The 22,593-nt window shown below is 35.6% G+C and overlaps 1 protein-coding gene across 11 annotated transcripts in view; it reads right to left on the bottom strand.

Moving 5' to 3' along the window:
* Positions 1-369: 369 nt before the first annotated feature.
* AGFG1 (ArfGAP with FG repeats 1) overlaps positions 370-22,593 on the bottom strand; it is a 73,805-nt gene continuing 51,581 nt past the window's right edge. For 2 of the 11 annotated variants that reach the window (XM_045481548.1, XM_045481558.1), the window contains 10 exons: positions 17,091-17,210; positions 16,340-16,411; positions 14,665-14,874; positions 12,938-13,118; positions 10,064-10,143; positions 9,761-9,853; positions 4,684-4,731; positions 2,691-2,849; positions 1,651-1,742; positions 370-1,055 (listed from right to left, as the gene is read on the bottom strand). In XM_045481548.1, coding sequence (XP_045337504.1) covers positions 996-1,055; positions 1,651-1,742; positions 2,691-2,849; positions 4,684-4,731; positions 9,761-9,853; positions 10,064-10,143; positions 12,938-13,118; positions 14,665-14,874; positions 16,340-16,411; positions 17,091-17,210 — 1,115 coding nt within the window. In that variant the 3' untranslated portion in view covers positions 370-995. The remainder of the gene's footprint in view (positions 1,056-1,650; positions 1,743-2,690; positions 2,850-4,683; positions 4,732-9,760; positions 9,854-10,063; positions 10,144-12,937; positions 13,119-14,664; positions 14,875-16,339; positions 16,412-17,090; positions 17,211-22,593) is intronic. The other 9 variants (XM_045481549.1, XM_045481552.1, XM_045481551.1 and 6 more) reach the window with 9 other exon arrangements.

Below are 22,593 nucleotides of genomic sequence, written 5' to 3'. Positions count from 1 at the left end.
GGACTTCTGCAGTCTGAGAATTCAAGATACTTAAAAAAATTTGTAAATACACATACATGCAAATTCTTCATATATACAAATTTTCACAAAATTAAGAAGTTGCAAAGAAATTAGAAGGATTACGGTGAATCTGACAAGCTACATTTAAATGCTTTACCACTGACATATTCCTGAATATAGCAGTCATAGTAGTTTTAATAAATTTTCTACATGGCCTTTTTATAAAATGTTCTCTTTTAGACATAAAAGTTAGTCACTAGAAGTCTTCTGAAATTCTAATTTAAGAATTCAAGATGTTCTCAATTCACTACTCATATTTTAAGGCCACTTTGGTAAAGGCATTGCAGCAAGAACACAAAAACGATAGCATATTTTCTAGTATTTATTTTTTTCACCTGCAAACTGTAGCAAAACATGATCAGCTTTATTATGCAGACAGGTATCCCTCTACATTTTTAAAGAATTTAGGTATGTATAAATAGAAGAGCTCTTAGAAAGGAAAAATTCAAGAATGAATAAAACCTTCCAATTTTGACTTTGTAACTTTCCAGTAGCAATGGTTAAAATGATTTTAGGTCATTCATTCCAAGATATATGACAGCACCTTAAAAGTGGCTGATCTATTTCCCCAGTAACATTTCTCACATAACAATGTGTTAAAGTTACAAATACTGATATGCACAAATAGCTAATTTCTAAGAAAAATATGTACAGTACTGCAGCATAATGAATGTGGTATCTGCAATAACTTAATATTAGCCAATTTTTAATATACATGATACCGCTACCTTTTTCTGCCAATTCACAGGTTAAAAGTTGTTACTGGAGCCCTCTGTTTTGCACATATTACCTGGTGTTTAATACACAATGCAGGCTTTTTAAAGACTTCTCTTGTGTTTAAAGCTAAGATCAGTGAAACAAGACAACAGTGCAAGAGGCGGAGAGATGTAATGTGACCACGTAAAAGTTCGTTCCAGTAAAGTGTCTATATAAGGCTATAAGAAAGGATTGGTTGATGAGCTTCCCGTCGGAAACTGTCCTGTTGGTGCACCAGTCTAAAGGAAAACATAAGACGAAACAGACATGTAAGAGTGGTGTATGTGGGGAAAATAGGAAAATAAACTTTATTTGATTAACTCTGATTTAATTAAACAGTATTTACATTAGAAATTCCTTTATAACTACTGGCAATTACATTTATTCATTATTGTTATCAGCAACATATTATAATAAAACTATTAGGTGGTCTTTAATACCCATTACTTCATATAACTCTCATAACAGATTCTCAGAAAGGACTTGGCCCTTAAGAAAATGCATTTATGATTCAAACCAAACCTCCGACTTCAAGCCCTTTTCATACTGTTCACTAAACCTACAGCCACTCATAAAATGTTATGTTGACAAGAAAGCAGACAAGTCTCAAGTTCTAAAATAGCTTATTTACTGTCCATGTTTTGATCTGCAACTGATTAAAGTGTGGTTTTTAAATCACAAAAGGATCGTGCATGACAGCCATCTCAATTTGTAAAATCTCATCACGTGACATCAATAGAATAACAGCATCTAGCAGAGTCACATCCTGCTTTTCCCAATCTGCAGATAATACACAACAATTTATGCAAGTGCTTAAAACTGTGTCTCACTTACCATAAAAGGATTACTAGATACTCCAGCAGCTGCAACTTGACCAAAAGGGGTTACCACTGGCTTGCTTTGTCCAAATGCTGCAAAACCTGCACCTTGTTAAAACAGAACCACCAATTATAAGCCATACCTTTAAGAGACAATCTGATAACTTGTAAGACTTCAGAGTTTCAGAGGAATTCCCACCAGGGCAATAGTAAAGTACCAATATGAAATTGTTGAGTCTCATGCTCTTTCAAATACCAGAGACAGAACTTCCTGTGGCACATCTCAAAAGAGCTTTCACACAGCTCCTCAGAAATGGTTAATTCTAATCGTTCTCAGCTACATCAACTGCTGGCATTTCAAAGGATGGAGTTAATAGATGAGCCTGGGATGGACTATCTGAGACGGGCTCTGAGTGCAACACAATGGTTTCGTGTGAACAGCGCAGTATTCCTTAGGAAATATTTTATCATTACGGCTCTGCCATGAACCCTGACCCAATTTTTACCTGACTTCAAAAAAGAAAACACACAGTTGTAATTTAAGAATAATCTTCAAATCTACGGATTTTCAAACTTTAGCAAATGAACTTAATGGGTAAAAAAAACAACCCTGGTCTCTACTGAAAGTTCCTGAAAACAAGTAACAAACTTTATAGTTACCTAATTGGAAATTTGGTCTACACCACCAAAATAAATAATTTATACAAAAAATACACACGCAAAACAAAAACACTCAAGGTCTTTTAAAATCAAGAGGAACATCAGAACATAGATATACTATTAAGACAGACACTGGGGATTCTGAGAAGAGGGGGTAGTCTTTAGAGAGTCTCTGATTTCTCCTAAATCTATAACCTGGTTACAAGATCTCACCAAATCACTCCACTTTCCAAGGCCCAAATCACCAAGGGCGTCTATATTCGCGTAGTAAACGTTAGCAGACAATGCCAATACCACGGCATTCTTTAGACGAGCCTCTTTGTCCAAACATACAACGTCACGATACACGGAGGACATTTGAGGTGGACTTACAGCTAGTCGAGTGCTGGATCTTACCATTGGGCTGTTGAGAAAACGCTGTCTGCTGAGGGAAAGCTGCTTGGGCCGGGAAGGCAGGCTGCTGGAAGCTGCCACTAAAGCTGGTGGGAAGACTGTAGGGCGCAGGAGTCCCGAACCCCGCGGGCATGCTCATGGACGCGGTGCCAAAGGTCGCAGCTGACAGAGAAAGCAAGGGCCGATCATTTCCACACAACAGAGCAGGCGTTGTTTCTCATACCACATATTACAGAATAATTTGCCTCGAAAAATATTAAGATGCACATTAAAGGCATTTTAAATTCCAAAACTCTTAACAAAATTAGCAGTAAGCTTTAGCACTCTACAGTTGAACACAATCTATAACATTTTGTTCTCCTGAAACCCAACGAAGAATAAAACTATCATTTGAAATCACAAGAAAACTTCTCAAAATAATTATAGAAAGTTCAAGTCTAAATAAATAGCAGTCAACTTTTAATCATCATGCAATTCACATGTATCCTAGCATACATTTTTTAGTTTCATTTTGCTATATACATAAAATGGCCCAAAATTTAGTTTTGTCCACTGAACTGTCTACTATAATGTAATAAAGTATGTTCTGAAAAAAATTTTTTTAGACCTCTAAAAAATAGTTCACCAAAATTAACAAGACTTATAGGAGAAATAGGGTTAGAAGCAGGCCACTCAAAACCTATGCAGCTTTGTAACCAGAGCCCAAAAAGGGTAGGAGGGGGAGGGGTTTCTCTAATAAAACTACCCACAAAATTAAAAGAATATGTGAAGTTCCCAATACATCAATTCCAAAAGAAATATATATGGATACCCATTTCTTGTTTGGAAGATAAACAGACTGCTCTGGATACGGGGTTTAAGGTTAGGACTGCTGAGTTAAAGAAATTGGGGCAAAATGCACAAAGACTGAAAAGGAAGCGAAATAAGCATTCTTAGAAAAGATGGATGTAGGGTGAATGAGCACTGTGATCAATACCGCACTGAAATCCATGTGTGAACAACCAGTACATATGTGGTAATGCTGCCATCCTTCCCCCACTTATAAATTACTTATAATCGAATCTGCATCACAGAAACACATGTAGTAGTAAAACAATTTATTACTCACTACTAGTGAAGATTAAAAACAGAACCTTCTGAATAATGTCCTAGAAAAAGTCTCAGTAAAGTAAGAGCCAATAATGGTGCTTTTAATATGGAATATTAGTAATTGTAACAGTGAAATAGTGTTGGCATGATGCTATCAAAAACGTGGCAATTCACTGAATTTCCTGATATAAAAAAATTTACCAATTTGACCTCTGATTTAAGGCATAGGAATTAATAACTAAAAATGTCACATAGACTTATATTTTATTGAAAAAAACCTGAGAGTCATGTTACAGATACTGCCCAAAGTAATCTTCATAATCCTATTGTTTATATCAAGGCAATTTTTCTCAATAAACCTAATTAGAATGCCAAATTTCTTGAAATTACTATTGATGACAAAAAGGAAAAACAAGCCACTAGGAAGCAAGTGAACTAAAGAATAATAAGCACACTGCAAGGGAAACAGAAGGGTTTCATAACAGACAACAACGCACTGACGAACTTTGACAAATCACTTTTAAGAAAGCACTAAAAAACGCAACTTGTATACAGTTAAGCAAAACCAAACTCCATGGAATAATGTGGTAAAATGGTTTGGTGTGTCGAAAAGGTGTCAAAGTACTATGAAATCAAACTCAAGAAAAATAATCAAAAAAGCTATTAACATTCTAATGTGACCATGGAGGTAAGCAACAATGCTCTTCAGCGTTAAAAACAAATCACCACAATTTTCATGTAACTTTAAATATAATGTAACCCCGATGCCACACATCCATGCCCACTCCATTTTAAAACATGGAAAAAACTCAATTCCACATGCAGGGATCCAGAACACTAGCAGAAGCTTCCACAAGCAGGTAGACAGATTGCCACACAAATCTAGGTATTAGTTGTGGCCACCTACCAAAATGAGCGTGAGGGAACACTTGAGAATGCATTGCTCCAGAAAGGCCTTACGGAAAGCCATAGAGAGACCAATGTCAATTAACTTATGGTTAACTATTGTCAAAACAAATCTGTTTCATTAAAAACTTTTAAAATTAGAATACACTGTTACAAAGTAGGTAGCATAAGAATACATATAAAAACATATCCACCAAGAGTTTTTTTAATTTCAACTATATTCATGACACTGTAATATTTAACCTGTTTGAAGTAAAAGGGAGATCGCCAATAATAAATACCAGAAAAATAAATATCAAATGAAAAAAAACATTTATGAAATCCACTTTTAAATAAATGCTAACGTATTTTTCGTATCAAGATACAACTGTGTCCATAACAAGGCTTTGTAGGTCTCATGAATTACACCCCAAATTGCTATTCGCAGGATCATCTAAAATGATCTAGAATCTACCTTTTGCCTCTAGAAAGTCGGATCTTGCAGACAGCACCTGGATGATATTTGACTGTTTTGTTTACAACTCTGTACACTAACTAAAAATACATAAAGATAACTCAAGCGAACTACGTATTATGAAAGGGAGAAATTATTCAATGCAGTTCATTAGAAAGGTAAGTGCAACTTTCAATTGAAAATGTTAATGGCTGAAAAGAGAGATGAGAGAAGTGCATCTTCTGCAAATCTTACCTGGCATAACTGAGGCCAGAGAGGTTACATACAAATAAACGTAATGAACAGAAAACAAGCTTAGGTTGTTAAGTACTAGAAACTTTTTGTTTCTACTTTTTGTTGTTAAGTACTAGAAACTTTTTGTTTCCACTTCTGGAGTGGAATTGTTTCTAAAATACAGGTCCATCTATGTATGCTTTTTACATTAGCCAACTTTACCAATTAAATTTGGGGAAACAGAGCAATTGGGAGAGAAGAGTGGTTGTGAGTCTTGGTTCTGTCATTTTCTAACTACAAGAGATTATGTAACCTCTACAGGCTTCAGTTTCCTCATTTGCAAATAGAGGGTACAGGTACAGGGACAACAATACCTACTTTATTTACAAAGCTGCAGTAAAAATAAATTTGACAATAAAATTTTTAAAATGATGTAAATATTCAATGAATGTATTTTACTTGCAAATCACTTTAAAAGATGTGTACTTAAGATACACCAGTACTGTGTTATGAATTCAACAAAGAGGTAATTCGGGGGAAGGATTCTACAATAAATAAGGTAGGTCACTTTATGTTTATCTCCTTTCTTACAGCACGTTAAGTCTCTTGAGAAGTTCTACAATAAAATGCTGGTTAAATTGTTTATACCAGCATTTCCCATGTATATCTGAGCATAGAACCCTTTCCCATGAAGTATTTGATAACATCTCGAGAGACATGCTGTACAAAATACACTCTGATAAAAACTGACCTTTAGTCAACAGTGACTGTGAACCAGTATTAATTGCTGTTGCCTCAGCCTGCAACAACGATGCCCTCTCAAGTTCTAGCCCTGGAATGCTGTAATGCCCGTTCTGGATACACCACCATGTATAAGGAATCACAAGTTACACATTATTTTGTGACTTGCTTCCTTTATTTTAGCCTGATGTTGCAGCATGTCTGCTTCATTATTTTTCGTCAATATTTCATTACTTTTTATTGTCAAGCAAATTCCATTGTATGATTATAACACATCTGGTCTACCCCTTCATCAGTTGATGGACATTTTGAGTTGTTTCCTCCCTTTGGCTATTATGAATAATGCTGCAACGGAACATCTGTGCGCCAGTTTCTATGGGGACGTACATTTTCATTTCTCTTAGGTATATTCTTAATGAGTGGAATGGGTGGAACCAGTGGAAACTATGCTAGTTTAGAAGAGTTCTAGGTACAAATATTTGTGCCGTTAATTAATTTTGAACCCTTAAGGCAAACCCATCAAACCAGTCTCCCCCTAGATAATAAGACAAGGACACTAGCCTAGATGCTACTGTGATTTTCAGCTCTACATCTCTATTAAGTTTATCTCCTGGGGGGTAAAAAAATCTTTAAAATCTTTGTTCATTCATTCATGTGGCTCAGTCAGTTGAGCATCTGACTCTTGATTTTGGCCCAGGTCATGACCCCAGAATCGTGGGATCGAGCCCTGCGTCGGGCTCTGGAGCTGCACGTAGAGCCTGTGTAAAGGTTCTCTCTCTCCTTCTGCCCCTCTCCCCTCACTCTCTCTAAAATTATTTTTTAAAAAAATCATTCAATAAAATGAAGTTAGGGAAATAATAAAGACTTTTCATTCCACAGCAAAGGAGAGATTGAAGAGTTTTAACAGAATTTCATAATAATTGAAAACTGTATTAAATCTGTTAGATTTAAGGTCTCAAGAGCCCTCTTTTTTAAAAAAAAATGCTATTACAGAATCCTAAAATAAAAAGGGTCTTAGGCCATGCTGGCTGATATCCTAATGAAAGTCTCTATGTAACATGGCAGAAGAAAATTAAAGCCTCAAAGCTTTATAGATGCAGAAGAAAAATTATTAAAATATATATGTTTTAAGAAAGAAATGTTATCAGTAAAGTGTTTTACCTTTTATTATGCAATCCGTCTTTCAAAAGCTACTTCAAATGGAATTCAACAATATATTTGAAAGCAACAAGAAATATTCCCTAAAGAATATTAATTTTGACACTGGAAATTCCTGAGCATAGTGAGCATAGTGTATTTGTCAAAATGTTGCTCATATTTCAACTTCAATAGAAACATATATAAGCTAACATTTACTTTTCATCAATTCTATAACAATTTAATGAAGGTGACCAATGTGATAAATCAAAGCAGTTTATAAAGAGAAATTTTTTAACCTTGAAATAAAAATTTATGGACACAGATTTACCTTTCAATAAATTTTTCTTAGCCTAATACTAAAATCACCTTATATTATCTGAACATATACTGTATGTTTTATATTAATGTACATCCTATATAGAACCTTAACTTTAAAGGACTTTCATACTCTACATAAAATAAGCAAAAAAATAAAAAATAAAAAGCCCTTAATTCTAATGACATAACTAACTTCAAGGTAGTCATGAAAGGAAAATAATAGGAACGATTTCCCATACAGGACAATGCAAACACCATGCAAAGATGATTTGTATCATCTAAATTCTCACAAAAACCCTGCCAATAGGAGAATATTATTCACATTCTATAGAGAAGGCCAACAATAGGGCTCAGAGAAGTTAGATCAATACAAGTTTTAGCCAAGGCACAATTTGAATTTCCATCTTTCTGTTGTCAAATGGGGTTATGATAGCTATAAATGTTTCAACAGTATCTTGTCAATAATTTTAAACACTCAACAAATGTTAGTACATCTTTCTATCATCTTTATTCATCACACAACTAATATATAAAAAGCATCTTAAGATCACCCAGCAAGTAAATACTAAATCAGGATTTGAACACAAGTCTGGCTGTACCCAAAACATATCCACACTTAACTTTTCTGAGCCTCAGTTCCCTCAGCTGTCAAGGAGTGATTAAAACATTTATTTGATGAGAGCTAAAAGGATTAAACGACACAATGCACAAATCCCTATGTGACGTGAGACATTTTACAAATTCATTCCGCCAAGTCAAAATAGCATGCTAAGAAACGGAAATGTTACATGTATCATAACTGATGAATATTTTTGTCTGAAACACATAGAAACGAAAACAATCACTGATTAGGTGTACTTGAATTCTAACAAACACAAACCATTTTTTAAAAATTATCTATGAAAATACTTGTTAAACATCGATCATGCGAGATACCAACAAATTATGACTAAAGACATTTATGTAAAAGGAAAGTTATAGTTCAAACTCCATTAATACCACAATTCTTACTCTTGCCTATGACAGAGATTTACCAGTAAATACCAATTCTGATGGCACAAATTATGTTACAAGCACCTTACTCTTTCCAGATTGTACACCACTATATGCCATACGCTGAAAGCTTTAGTTCCAAGTGTACCGGGACACATACACAAAAACAGAGCTGGCCAACTTGAGGTTTACTGGGCATCCAGCAACTCCACACACACTTGCTGACGCTCCAAGGTACTGGCAAACAGTTCTGGTGTTCAGGTTGATAAGACAAAAATCAAAGAGGCTCAATACAAAAAAATATGTGGCTGGCTTGCAGTATGAACCAAAAACAAAAAAAAGGGAAGGAATAAAGAGGATTAAAAAATTATCAAGAGAAAATATTAAAATACCATTCCCTAAATCAAATCAGGTTTGTGTAAGTTAAAAAACGTGAACACTCTAAAAGAGATAAGCACTGGAAAAGACGTGATTTTTAAGACCTCATGTAACAAAGCTCATTCCTTCCTTGCCATCTCGTGGAGAGGAAAATAAGAAACAAAAAAACTTCTCGTAAGTTTTTTCTATTAAGACTGAATGAGTAGTAACCAGTAATTCCAAAACCCGATCACCAAATAAGTCAGAATTTCGGTGTTCAAAGTCCCACCTTGGTCACAAAGTGGCTGCAGGGCGCAGGGCTCTAAGGAGGCCTCGCCTCCACACTTGGGTTTCCTCACCTGAAGAATGAAAGCAGGGAATGGGGACCAGGGGGCGCTACAGAATTTCTAGGGTTCCTCCCAAATATTAGAAGTCCAGGATTTTATAAACTTTCAGCTAGCGTAGGTCTTTTTTTTTTTTTTTTTTTTTTTTTAATGTTTTCACATTTATTTATTTTTGAGAGACAGAGAGAGACAACGTGAGTGAGGGAGTGGCAGAGAGAGAGGAAGACATAGAATCCGAAGCAGGCTCCAGGCTCTGAGCTGTCAGCACAGAGCCCGACGCAGGACTCGAACCCGCAAACCGCGAGATCATGACCTGAGCCGAAGTCAGACGCTCAACCGACTGAGCCACCCAGGCGCCCCCAGCTAGTGTATGTCTTTATGGACAAACTCTTCCATCCACTTCCCATTCACCACAGTAACAAAGAAGAGCTTTATTTTCTGATGTTCTTCCCATGATGTCTTTGTAATAAATACCTTTTCCAAAGCTTTCTGTTTTATAATCTATATTTATTTCTTACCTGTTGCTCCTCTGGCATTGGTCTGAAATGGATTTGTAGAAGATGCCACAGAAGGACCAGCAGCAGCAACAAATGGATTTGTGGAAGGCGTAGCTTTAAAAAATTAGAAAATATGCTATGAAATCCTAACATATTTGTATTCAGTCATTTAAAATATTTGTTCATACATTTATGAAGATCAGAAAACTAGAGCTTTTGGATAATAAATTGTTGCTCTGACTGCCTTCCAGTACCCGTAAGAAAATGTTCTACAGTCTACACAGGCTCTTTAGAAAATCCGGTATATACACCAGAAACACATACCTCCAAATGGAGCAGGCACACTCGAAGAAGCAGGCTGTGTCTGTGCAGAAGCACCCACGGGCACTGTTCCAAAAACATTGCTGAAAATAAATACAGAAAGAGTTCTTTTTATTTATTTTTTAAAGCAAGGCTAATCTATCTATAGGGTGGCCATAAGATGTGGAAACAGGTAATACTGAACACATCATGTATCACAGCTGTTCTTAAACTCTGGAGTCCGGTCTCATTTACATTCTTTTTTTTTTTTTTTAAACTAGGCTCCCCGCCCAACATGGGGCTTGAACTAAGGACCCTGAGATCAAGAACCGCGTGCTCTTCTGACTGAGCCAGCCAGGAGGTCCAGGACTCATTTACGCTCTGAAATGTTACCGAGAACTCCAAAGAGTCTTTGTTTAAATGTGCTATATTAACAATACGTATATACAGAAATTAAAATGGAAAATTTTTTAAATCTCATACTTTCAAAATTAACTATAAAGCCATTATACACTAACGTAAGTAGCATTTTTAGGATAAAGAACTATATTTTCCAAAACGAAAGGAACTTAAAAGTCACAACATGTTTGCAAATCCCTTCAATGGCTGGGCTTAACAGAAGATCAATCTCCTGTAATATGTCGTTTATGTAAAAGTGTATGAAAAAAACTGCTCTCATAGACACCTAGCTAAACAAACTAGGAGAATCTGAACAGTTTCTTCAGATACTTGTGAATATTTTCCTTGACATCACAGCCAAAACGACAGTGATAATTTCCTAAAGATTAGCTACAAAATGGAATTTGAAATCCTATCAATGAACTCCTTTGTGCTCTCTGAAGTAACATCTACTAATCTATCTTGCACTTTAAATGAATCTTTTACCATTTTTGTATCATTTGGGAAAATATCTGATACAAATCTTCCAAATGTTAACAATTTCCTTATATAAAATCAAAAACTATCACTGCTCATCTTATCAAAAAGTAATGTAAAGCTGTCGAGTTCATGATGGAGTCAATAAATTTTCCAAAATTCTAATATTTGCTTTGGAAGTGTGAATTTTATCAGTTATTTTCCTTAAAGTGACAGACTTCAATTATTTCATTTTTGAGAAAATGTGTGCCAAATATCCAAATCTGAATAACCATGGTTTATCAGTCTTAAGGAAAAATGGCGTTCCATAAAACAAGTGGCTGGTTCATTCCACAATTTAACCACACAAGCTGATTTTCCGGAAGCTACCTACCATACTTCAATATGCATCAGAACCACGTGATGTATACCTTATCTGAATACACAGCAAGTTAAGGAAACATTATGTAAGGGTCAAGATTTAATAAAGTTAAATTTCTTTACTGTTTCATCAAGAATATTTGTAAGAATATATACATAAGTCATGGGGACGTAATGTACAGCATGGTGACTACTGTCAATAATAATTGTAGTTCGTACTTCAAAGTTATCAAGAGAGTAAATCCTACAAGTTAGCTTTGTGTGGGTATGGACACGAACTACATTTACTATGATCATTTCCCAGTGCATACAAGTATCAAAGCATTATGTTGTACACCTGAAATCAATGTTAAATATCAATTATACCTCAATAAAAAAAATTAGAAAAAGAATATTCAGAAGAAAAACAATCAAGACTATTCACAAGTAAAACTGAAAGTGGTATAAGAAATATAGTGACTATTACATGACTAGGACAGTTGGTGTCATGGCCTTAGTCTGTGCTATGGCGCCACCGAGTTTTTACTTGCCATTGTTTTTGTGCCATCAATACAAATGTCAAATACTGGAAACACAACTAACCCCTCAGAATTATTATGAATAGAGTTTGAACTCCACAGAGCCCTTGGAAGTGTCTCAGGTACCCCAAATGTTCCATGGACCACACTGTGGACCACTAAGATACTGTAATATAATACCAATAAACCATCTGTTAAATGTTTCTCTCTGTTTCCAGACTCTATGGTTACCTTGCAATAGGTCACGACTGTTATCTAACATAGACAATCTTAATGAAAGAAAAATAATAAATACTCTAAACTGTTCTTTGGATTCAATTTTTCCCATCTGGCTGTAAAATTAATTACTAGAGAGTCCAAGTCATTAGTGTTACAATCCTCCCACTTCTCCCTAGAAAAGATGCTAAAAGAAAATTAAAAAAAAAAAAAAAACAAAAAAAAACGCCTCAGATAACAAAAGAAAGAAGAGACAATCTACAGGACAGAAAACACTTGGATAAAACACTGCACAGCTAAGTCACCTATACTTCTGGGTCTGTTTCCTTACTACAAAATGAAGAAGTTACAATTAGAAGTGTTTTTAAAGATCTATTGCTGTTAAAATGTGTTAGACTCCCTGCTGCCTAGAATCCCTTCATTCCACACGAATCTGAGCACAGTAATGGATACGCTATGTGTACCAGCGGGACACCGAAGAGATATAGAACGGGGTCTCGAGTTCTCTTGCAAACATATCTAAAAATGTTTGTTTACAACTAAAGCTACATGTTACTTCCAGTGTTTAGTCTTCATGACTGAAAACTGTACCTTAAAAGTATATAATTTGCTAAATGGATTCTCTGCTCAGTATAATTAAATCCGTATATAACTCTCCATTTTGAGACGTGTACATACTCTCAATTACACTTCCGTGTTCAAGGAAGAGAAGTAACAAAACCTTTGAGTAAGTAAGATAAAATGGCAATCACTCAAGGATTACATTTTAATTAGCAGATTAAACTCCGTTTCTGCAAACTTACAAATATATTCAAGAATTTTAAAAATGTGTCCCCAAACAGCCATTATTTAACATCATTATTCAGCGTTGAATTAAAAAACAAAAAAGAGAAGACACGAAGCAGGAACACGGACAAAGACAAGGTACCTGCTAGCATTACTTGTGGAAGTATACGCGTTACTGGACGTGGCCGCGGAGCTGAAAACGCTGTCGAGTTCTGCCAGGGCTGCGTATTTGTCTGAAGATGCACTTGACTGACTGGGAACTGAAACCACAGAACCAACAGGAGGTTTACCTGTGGTCCCAAAACCACTCCCCTGATCACCACCTATAAACAAACAAAAACAATTACACCGAAAACTTAGTTATTATGCTTTCAATTTACCAACCACATGTGCCATGAAACACATGCAAATTTAATTTTTCAGATTTTTTAATTTTAGAGAGAGAGCACACGAGCAGGGGAGAGGGGCAGAGGGGAGAGAGAGAGAGAGAAAGAGAGAGAAAGAGAGAGAGAGAGAGAGAGAGAGAGAGAGAGAGAATCTCAAGCAGGCTCCGTGTTGCACATGGATCCCACGACTCTGGGATCGTGACCTGAGTCGCAATCAAGAGTCGGGATATTCAACCGACTGAGCCACCAAGGTGCCCTGAGACATGTAAATTTAAAACTACTTTAATGTTAAGCGAATAAATAGACAAGAATTCTGTAGTCTTATCTAATAAACTATCTACAAACTATTAGACAAGATTAATTGCTATACACACCACTGTGGTAAAGACAGGATACAGTTTCTGTAACAAAAACTAAAGTGGGGCACCTGGGTGGCTCAATCAGTTAAGCATCCAACTGCTGATTTCAGTTCAGGTTATGATCTCACAGTTCGTGAGTTCAAGCCCTGCGTCCTGCGTTGGGCTCCACACCGACAACGCGGAGCCTGCTTAGGGGATGCTCCATCTCCCTCTCTCTCTACCCCGCCCCCCCCACTTGCGCACACTCTCTCTCAAAATAAATAAACTTAAAAACAAAAAGCAAAGAATCTGTACCATTGTCTAAATTATGCATTAGGAGCAAATTCTCAAAGTGCTACATTAACATCTCTAAAACAGGTGCGTGTCATTCAAGTGAACATAAAAATTTCTAAAATCCCAGACCTAATGAGAACAATCCATTAATAATACCATCTTCCCAGGGTTTTCCATGAAAAAAAATTAGAGACAGTAGTACAAGGAAACATTTACACAGCACTTATTATGTGCCAGGCACTGTTCTAAATGACTTAGATGTGATAATACATATGAGCTCAATGCTATTACTGCCCTATTACTACTGGAGATGAGAAAACAGCTACAGAGATTCGGATGCAGAATCCAGTCCAAAAGCAGACCTCTACTGTTCCCTACCACACTATGCATTCTGAGAGGCAAAATACTGGCCTTAAGATCAAAACCAGGTATAAAAATATCCTGTAAAACGAATGGCTTTTAATACCAAAATATTAACAGTAAAAATAGCTCAAAATGAATATATTATAAAAAAACAACCAAATAACGCTCCAGTCAGCATTATTAATTGGATTTGCTGGCCCTCTATAGCCTCAGAACAGCGAAGCATGCTTTCTAAGACAAAATTAAATTTTGTCAATTATTTTCTTTTAGAATTAGAAGTTTACAAATAGTTCCTAGTTTTCTAGGCCTTCCAAAAGGCCTATTATTATTTCACATCAAAAATGTGCCGAATGGTCATGACATTTAGTGTACACAGAATTTCTTTACAACTGAAAAAAGCATAACAACCTTAAATTGCAATAAACACAACCGAATTCAGAGGACTATGTTATTACAAATTTGTATTTATTTTGTGTAAAGCTTAATACCTTGCCCAGCACTAAAGATATTGTCTAAATTAGCAAGTGCTGCGTATTTGTCTGTAGTCTGCAGACCAGCTTTGTTCGTTGAAACTTTACTAACAGCTGATGCTGTTTGATGAGTCTGGGAAGTATTGAAGGTTCCAAAATCAGCACTGGAGGATTTGGGGAAGTTATCAAAATGAGCAAAATTAGCATTTACTGATCCAGCACTTCCACCTGTAACAGAATAAACAGAACACTTGAAATTTCTAGACTTTTCCCAAAATCCTTTGATAGATTATATGATCATTTCTTCCTTAAGTGTTCTATAAGCAATCTTACATCCTTAGAATTAACAACTGGCAAATGGTATTCAACTTTAATCTTCTATTTACGTAGGACTGTAATTTGGGGAACTAGATTTTCAAAGATCCTGGCAACATGGAGCGTAACAAATTTCTATGTGTAATTATCTACCCTGAAGTGAAGACTATAATTCACAGAGGAGTAACTCCATGCTTGCTGGGTTTCAGACTTAGTTACCTTAATATTCATATATACGTACATATATATGTTAATACATTATACATATATATACACATTACACATATATATGTTAATATTCATATATACGTGTACACACACACACACACACTCTCTCTCTCTCTCACACATATATATTACTATGACCTTTTACTAGTTCTCCCTAAACGGATTTCCATCGACAAGATGCAAAGTATTTTATGCTATAAGCTCTTACAGCTCCAATGGAGACCTGGTGGCAACAAATCCCAGAGCAGAGATTTAAAATGTTTAAGATGTACTGTTTTGATCCACAATTTCTTAAAAAGTGGTCTTTGAGCTCTGGAACTTATTTTACTTGAAGAGTTAATATTTAATTCCACATAATAATATTGTAATATATATACAGTATCAGTAAAATCATACCCTATTATATAGTTCAAGGAATAAAAATTATAGCATACAATATATAATCTTTTGAGACTTATAAGATCATAATTCATCTAATGGTCTATTGTACATCCTGCTAAGATTCTGAAGACTGTTCTGGTTACCAGAGACTTTCCTAAAGCACTACCAAAAGACTAAAGCCAGGATATTTCATTTTATGCTTTTGATGCTATACTGTTGGTATTAGTTCTTTACACCTACACATTAGTTTCAGCAATGAAAACAGTATATACATTACAGCTATGTATTAAAGTAACAGCGAAGCACAATTAACAGATATTTAGAAGCAGAAAGAATACAGCCCTATTTTAAAAAAGAGAACACAAACACTTTCCCATCAATCAGTGGATTACAGACACTCTAAAATAAATATGGATATAATTTCTTCCAGGAATAAACTCCAGTCGTTTGCAATTAAAAGTAGTATGTGCTGGTATTTTAAGACTGTGGTCTGTTACAAGTAGCTGGTGAACATAGTACACAATACTAATCTTTACAATTTTTATGATGAAATTTATTTCAAATTATTAAAAACTGAACTATTAAATCAACTCTTTTACTGTACACTATTGTGCTAAGTCTGAGCTTAGTAACAGTGAAGAAGACACAAAATTAGAGTTTCCGAATGATTACTATTAAAAGATGAATAACACTCTATAATCAAAAAATCCATGGAAGAGCATAAAACATACAAATCAGTAAAAGATGCCTACTTGACAACACAACTTACTGTTGGAAGCCTGGAGAGGAAAAGCTGAAGTAAATTCACCAAAACTGCAGCTAGATGAAAGCATTCTAAATGCTGGACAGCCAGAAATTATGTAAATGATGGAATTTAAAGAAGAAAAAAAAAAAAAGAAAAGTGAAAGAAAAGGCTTTATAAGACAATACACAGAGTTAAAAGTTGAAAGAAAAGTCATCAGCCAAAGATCTCAACAAGGGTTCAACGGGATTCTGGAAACAATACTTAGTTCAGGGGAGACTACTCACTGTCCAAAGCCCAATTCCTGCACAGAAAACTACTTCCAAGTCTGATTAAAGTGACTGTGAAATAATCTACTCTTGACTAATAGACTGACAATATTTATTGTCTCAAGCTTGCTGCCCTGAAAATTATTTACGTTTTTGTTTCTATGGAAGCAATCAATTAGCTTCCTTTACTCAAAGCCTAAACCAATGTGTTCTGTGAACCTAACAAATTTTGAGGACTGTAACGCTCCTGTGCCTAAGAAATTTAAGGAAGATTCATATGCAGGAAAAGGAAGAGAACAGACACTGTGAATTAGACAACACACCAAGGAGTTCAAAAAACCAGATGAACACAGAAAAAAATAAAGATTTCAGGTTTCCCCAGAGCTTTGTAAGATAGAACTATTTTTAAATCAAATAATTATAGAATTTAAGTTTAGAATAATTTTTTAAACTACGTGTAGAGAGTTTTGTATGTCAAAACGTTTACGCGTGACGCGGAGAAGCTCTACCTGGAGTTTGGGGCTGAAAAGGAGAGCGACTTGCTGTGGGGAAACCTCCAAAATCACTCGAGCCACTAGACTGTCCAAATGCACCAAAGTTTGCAAAATCTGCATTTGCAGAGTTCTGAGCTGTAAATGGTAAGGAACAATATATGTTAATGAATATGAAAATTATAAATGAAAAATATGACAAATGAATTTAAGAATCTTATGAGAAGTTTGTTTCACAACTCACTTTAAAGAGAATTCATTCAGAATCCAATTTTAAATCCTGCCAGTGCTGATTTAACCCAATGCCAAACAATTCATTAAAGGGTAGCCAAAAATTTCCCAAAACACTTTGTACAACAATAAATTTGTACACAACACCCTTTGAGTGACCTCCGGAATAGTACTGCAAAAGGGACTCTACTAAAGGAAACTCTAAGAGCATGAAATATATGAGTTACAGTAAAGCAAACTGAGATGTAGGATATAGATTACATTCTGGGAAACTCAGATTTAAAATGGTGGTGAGTGATTCATCAGCTTTGTGAATCTAAAATAATGATACATAGAAGTTTAAATTTCATTAATATTCTTTTTGGGTTTTTTTTCCCTAAGTTTACAACCATCTCACATCATGGCATGTAAAAATGAAAAAAACTTAAATGTTTAACAAGGACATGACTGCCAAATAAATCACAGATAGTCACATTCTCTTCGAAGGCTGCTGTTCTGGGGAGTCTGGGTGACATCTGACTCCTGATTTCACCTCAGGTCATGATCTCATAGTTGTGAGATCAAGCCCCGAGTCGGGTCTCCCGAGTCAGACATGGAGCCTGCTTAAGATTCTCTCTCTCCCTCTCCCTTTGCCCCCTCCTGCTCATGCTCTCTTAAGGCGGGGGGGTGGGGGGGTGGGGGAAGCCTGCTATTTTTAATACATATTAAAATTTGAGAAATGAAAATAGCAAAATTTGTGACATTTGTGTACTTCAGACTCAGTGAAAAAGACCAACTGGTATTTCCCACTTGTCATTAACCTAAGAACAATTTTTTAGGCTTCCCTAAACTTAAAATATGTAACTAAATACAACAATTCAAAAGGTTGTTTTTTTTTTTAAAGGCTACAATAGATGCTGAATTAAGATTTTTATAGAGAATATAATAAGAAGTGGTTGCTATGTAAGAAAGAGAATGCTAAGTGGTAAGAATGAAAAGCATGCCCAAAAGATAAAGGTTAAATGCCATCAACATAGTACAAGTCAGCTACTTTAAATCCTTTGCAGGCAATTCTACTTCAAAAAGCTTTCATAAAGAAATAATCTTGCAAATGAGTATGGCTGCATCTAAAAGCTAAATGATTTGTTTTAAAATAATAAAACAAATTTAAAACTCAAATGGCCAGCAATGAGGGATCGCTTAAATTATGAAACATCACACAAAGAAATATAATGCGGCCATTTAAAAAATCACATAGAAGATACAGTCCTATTCAAAAATACTTATGATGAAGTATATCAAGATAAACATGCCAAAAAGTGCCAAATACATTTTCATCTGCCGATTTTGTCAGCATGGTATCATGTGCACAGAAAATCTGCATTTTCATTAACTTGTAGTGGTGAGTTTTCAGATTGTTATAGTTTACTATAGTTATAGTTTATTGTTATTGTTATTGTTATTGTTATAGTTCAGTTTGTTATAGTTTACCAAGCTTTCGCAATGAATATGTATTCTAACTGTACATCAACAAAAAAAAAGTTACTAAACAAATTTTCCACTAATGAAGTAAAACATTACTCTAGGGAAATGATCAAAAAAACCTAACAGCATTTTATGTAATTACTATGTTGTGTATATCCGAAAGGGTATATGACTATAGGGGGAAATGCACCTGAACTAGACAGTCCTCCTTTTACTAGACACCTGTGACACCTCCCTCCCTGTGTCGTCCTCACACCCAGCACTTGTGACAGGTGGAGTGCTATCCTACATACACCTATCACTGCTCGCACTGTTGAAAACCTTTTCTAAAGACGTTTGTCCTCTCTCTCAAACATCACACAGACGTATCTAAATTAAAAGGCTGCTTACTGCTTAACACAAAAAATTCTGTATTTTCTGGATACTCTGAAATCTTTTGTTATTGTTTTTACTTATTACCATGATAAAATTCAATTTCCTTATAGGCTGAAATTTTACTTGAACAAATGAAATACATCTATCCCTTGGAGAAACAGGAGTTGGGTCCCTAAGCTGCTTTATCACTTATAATCTCAAATATAGTGAATGAGTAGCCTATAATAATATATATTCTACTTTTAACATATTTAGAACACTACAGGAGAAATATACATTTAACGTGTTTCAAACATCATCATTAAGAAATCAGGTCAATGTAATCCATTTTGTTAGTCAAGTCTATTTTTATCAAATTTATAAACACTGGTGTTTCCAACCAGAGCACCAAACCCATTAATCAAATATCTATTCATTACAGCAAAACAGGACTTTGTAATACCTCTTTCAGTCTTTATATGGAGACACTAAATCTATTCAGTGTCTTCAACAACTGGTTATGGTAAATTTTAAAATTTCTAAGTACCGTGGAATGAAACTTTAGTAACCACAACTTTGGAAATTAAACACTAATAAATTCAATAATGTGAAAATTACTGTCTGGAACCACCTCAAGCAACTACCATACAAAGAAAGATCAACTAAATGGAATGTGACAAAACAATAATAGATGCTTTTTAAATAATCTTATCTCAAAAAGTACAAAGAAGTGGGGCTCCTGGGTGGCTCAGTCAGTTAAGCATCTGACTTCATCTCAGGTCATGATCTCATGGCTCTTGAGTTGGAGCCCCGGGTAGGACTCGGTGCTGACAGCTCAGAGCCTGGAGCCTGCTTGGGATTCTGTGTCTCCCTCTCTCTCTCTGCCCCTCCCCTGCTTGCATGCTGTCTCTCTCTCAAAAATAAATAAACATTTAAAAAAATTTTTTTTTAAAGTACAAAGAAGTGACCTCAGTTTAGAATTTAAGGCACCAAGTTAATCAGCCTGAATCTAGCTGGGAACTGTCTTTCCTCTTCAGTGAGAAACAGGTACTCCTGAGAAAGGGAGATAAACGTAGGGATGAGAGATAGAAACTGACTGCCTTCGTCATGAATTCAGCTGACAAATACACTTCGTTTCACCTACATGTTTAAATTCTTTTTCATCAACCCAACATTTAAAAAGACAACATCTCACATTAAATAAACAAGATTTCCTGCTTTTCTTAAAAGAAAATCAGTGAATCTAGTAATCCTGAGCCTGACTGACCATGTGGCAACAGGAGATTAGAACACCTTCCCGTGCACACGGTTCCTTCCACACTGCGTTATATTACTCATTTGTGTTGACTGGATGTCAAGACAATTAAAAGTTTGAGATCCCCAGTAAGGTGTGACAAAAATCAATTACAGTTTACAGTTCACAGGGCTGTGGAGTTTATTACCAAGCAAAGTAACTATTAAATTCCGTAAGTTAATCATGTTTCTAACTGCACAAATATTTCTGTAGAAGATGACTTTTCCTGAACACAGTAATAACCTCACCACTGATACATATCCTCACATACCATCTCAGCCAGAATGTTCAGATGAAGGGTGAAGACTTCTGGCTTTTAAGCCATTAAATGATCTGCAAAATAACAGGTTTCCCTACAAAATAATGCTAACCAGATTGGCATTTCTAAATAATTATCATTTGAAATTAAAGGTCCCATTTGTCGTATCAATCTGTACAGGAGAATATTCTCACTTAAAAACTTCTTTAAAAAAAAACATGAGGGGCGCCTGGGTGGCGCAGTCGGTTAAGCGTCCGACTTCAGCCAGGTCACGATCTCGCGGTCCGTGAGTTCGAGCCCCGCGTCAGGCTCTGGGCTGATGGCTCAGAGCCTGGAGCCTGTTTCCGATTCTGTGTCTCCCTCTCTCTGCCCCTCCCCCGTTCATGCTCTGTCTCTCTCTGTCCCAAAAATAAATAAACGTTGAAAAAAAAAAAATTAAAAAAAAAAAAAAAAAAAAAAAAAACATGAAAATTTCAGGGTGAGAACTGAGCTGTCAATGACTTTGTATTTGTGAACCATACACGGAAAAATAAAGATTCAGGGTTCTTGCAAAGGCTGGAGAAAAAGACAAAGAATGGGAAAAGAGGAGATAAGTGACTAACTCTATTAGCTTCTTCTTGCAGTATGTGTATATATTTTATTCTTCTTGAATCTTGAAGTTTAAAAAAAAAAAAAGCTGACTTGAGTGTGCATTCGTAAATAAGAACTTCAGGCTGAAAAAACTAACTCCTCTTAGGCAACCTGATCTAATCGACATGACTAGTAAAAGCCTCACAGACTCATCTTTCCTACCATCTCCAACCACCACATGTGGAAAAGAGACAAAATTGTTAAGATCTACTTCCTGTATCAATCTGATAAAATTATAGGTTTCTTTTCTTTCCTTTTTTAACATATTCTACAATTAAATAATGGCTATTGTTTTCAAAGAGAATTCCAAGGGAGTTACTGATAAGGATGCGTGCCGTCATGGTACAAAGTAGTCCGTGCAGCTGCAGTGTGGACGCGTATAAACACGCCTGGCTAACAAGTCTACAAGGAAGAGTACAGCATTAATTCCCTGAATGGTAAATATTCACAAATTGCATTTAAAGACAAAAAAACACACAAGGGAAACATGAAATAAGCTGAAAATGTACAAAAGAGCTTGGTACTTACTTATCAGTCATTTCAAATCCTATTTCAGCAAGTGCAAAACTGAGATAAATGAAAACTATTCAGAAGGTCCCCTCTACATTCATTGGTTCTCCAGCTCCTTTTGCCAGCAGTCAAAAACAACAGGTGGGAACAGAGAGCTGAGACTCCTGTGTGGTCAGAGGAGCCTGGCTGCCCACCTGGAAGGTGAAGGGAGAGAGTCTCTCCAGGTTTCCTGGATGCTTCGCTGCTCGGCTAACACAGGAGAAGGGAAACCTACCACAGGCCCAACAACTTCAGCTTCCTGACTTCTTTCCCTCCTCAGCATAATCTTTGCTAAGAAAGAGATCCTCTCCACCCTACAATCCCCTTTTAAATCAAACACACGCAACATACAAACATATATAAATTACACTGTAATCTTCTTCCACAGTACGCCCTTAGAAAATACTCGAATATTTAAAAGAAAAAGTTCCTTTAATGCTTGCTAGAAAGAAATGTGGCCAAAGAGCAGCTTTTCCATAATTTTTCAAACTATCTTAAACAGTACATTTTGTGTGTGTGTGTGTGTGTGTGTGTGTGTGAGTGTGTGTGTGTGTGTGTATGTATATATATATATATATATATATATATATATATATATATATATATATATATATGAGATTCACTTTATACCATCATGATCCAACTATAAACCAAGTCCTCAAATTGAAAGAAAAAGAAGGGACAGCATCACAATCTCACAGGTGAGTAAAAGAAGGTAAAATAAGTTCAAAAATACAAAT

This window comes from Leopardus geoffroyi, chromosome C1 (genome assembly GCF_018350155.1).
Source record: "Leopardus geoffroyi isolate Oge1 chromosome C1, O.geoffroyi_Oge1_pat1.0, whole genome shotgun sequence".
In the NCBI taxonomy this organism is placed as follows: domain Eukaryota; kingdom Metazoa; phylum Chordata; class Mammalia; order Carnivora; family Felidae; genus Leopardus; species Leopardus geoffroyi.
Note: the sequence above shows the minus strand (reverse complement) of the source record. Positions and strands in the feature narration are given on the sequence as shown.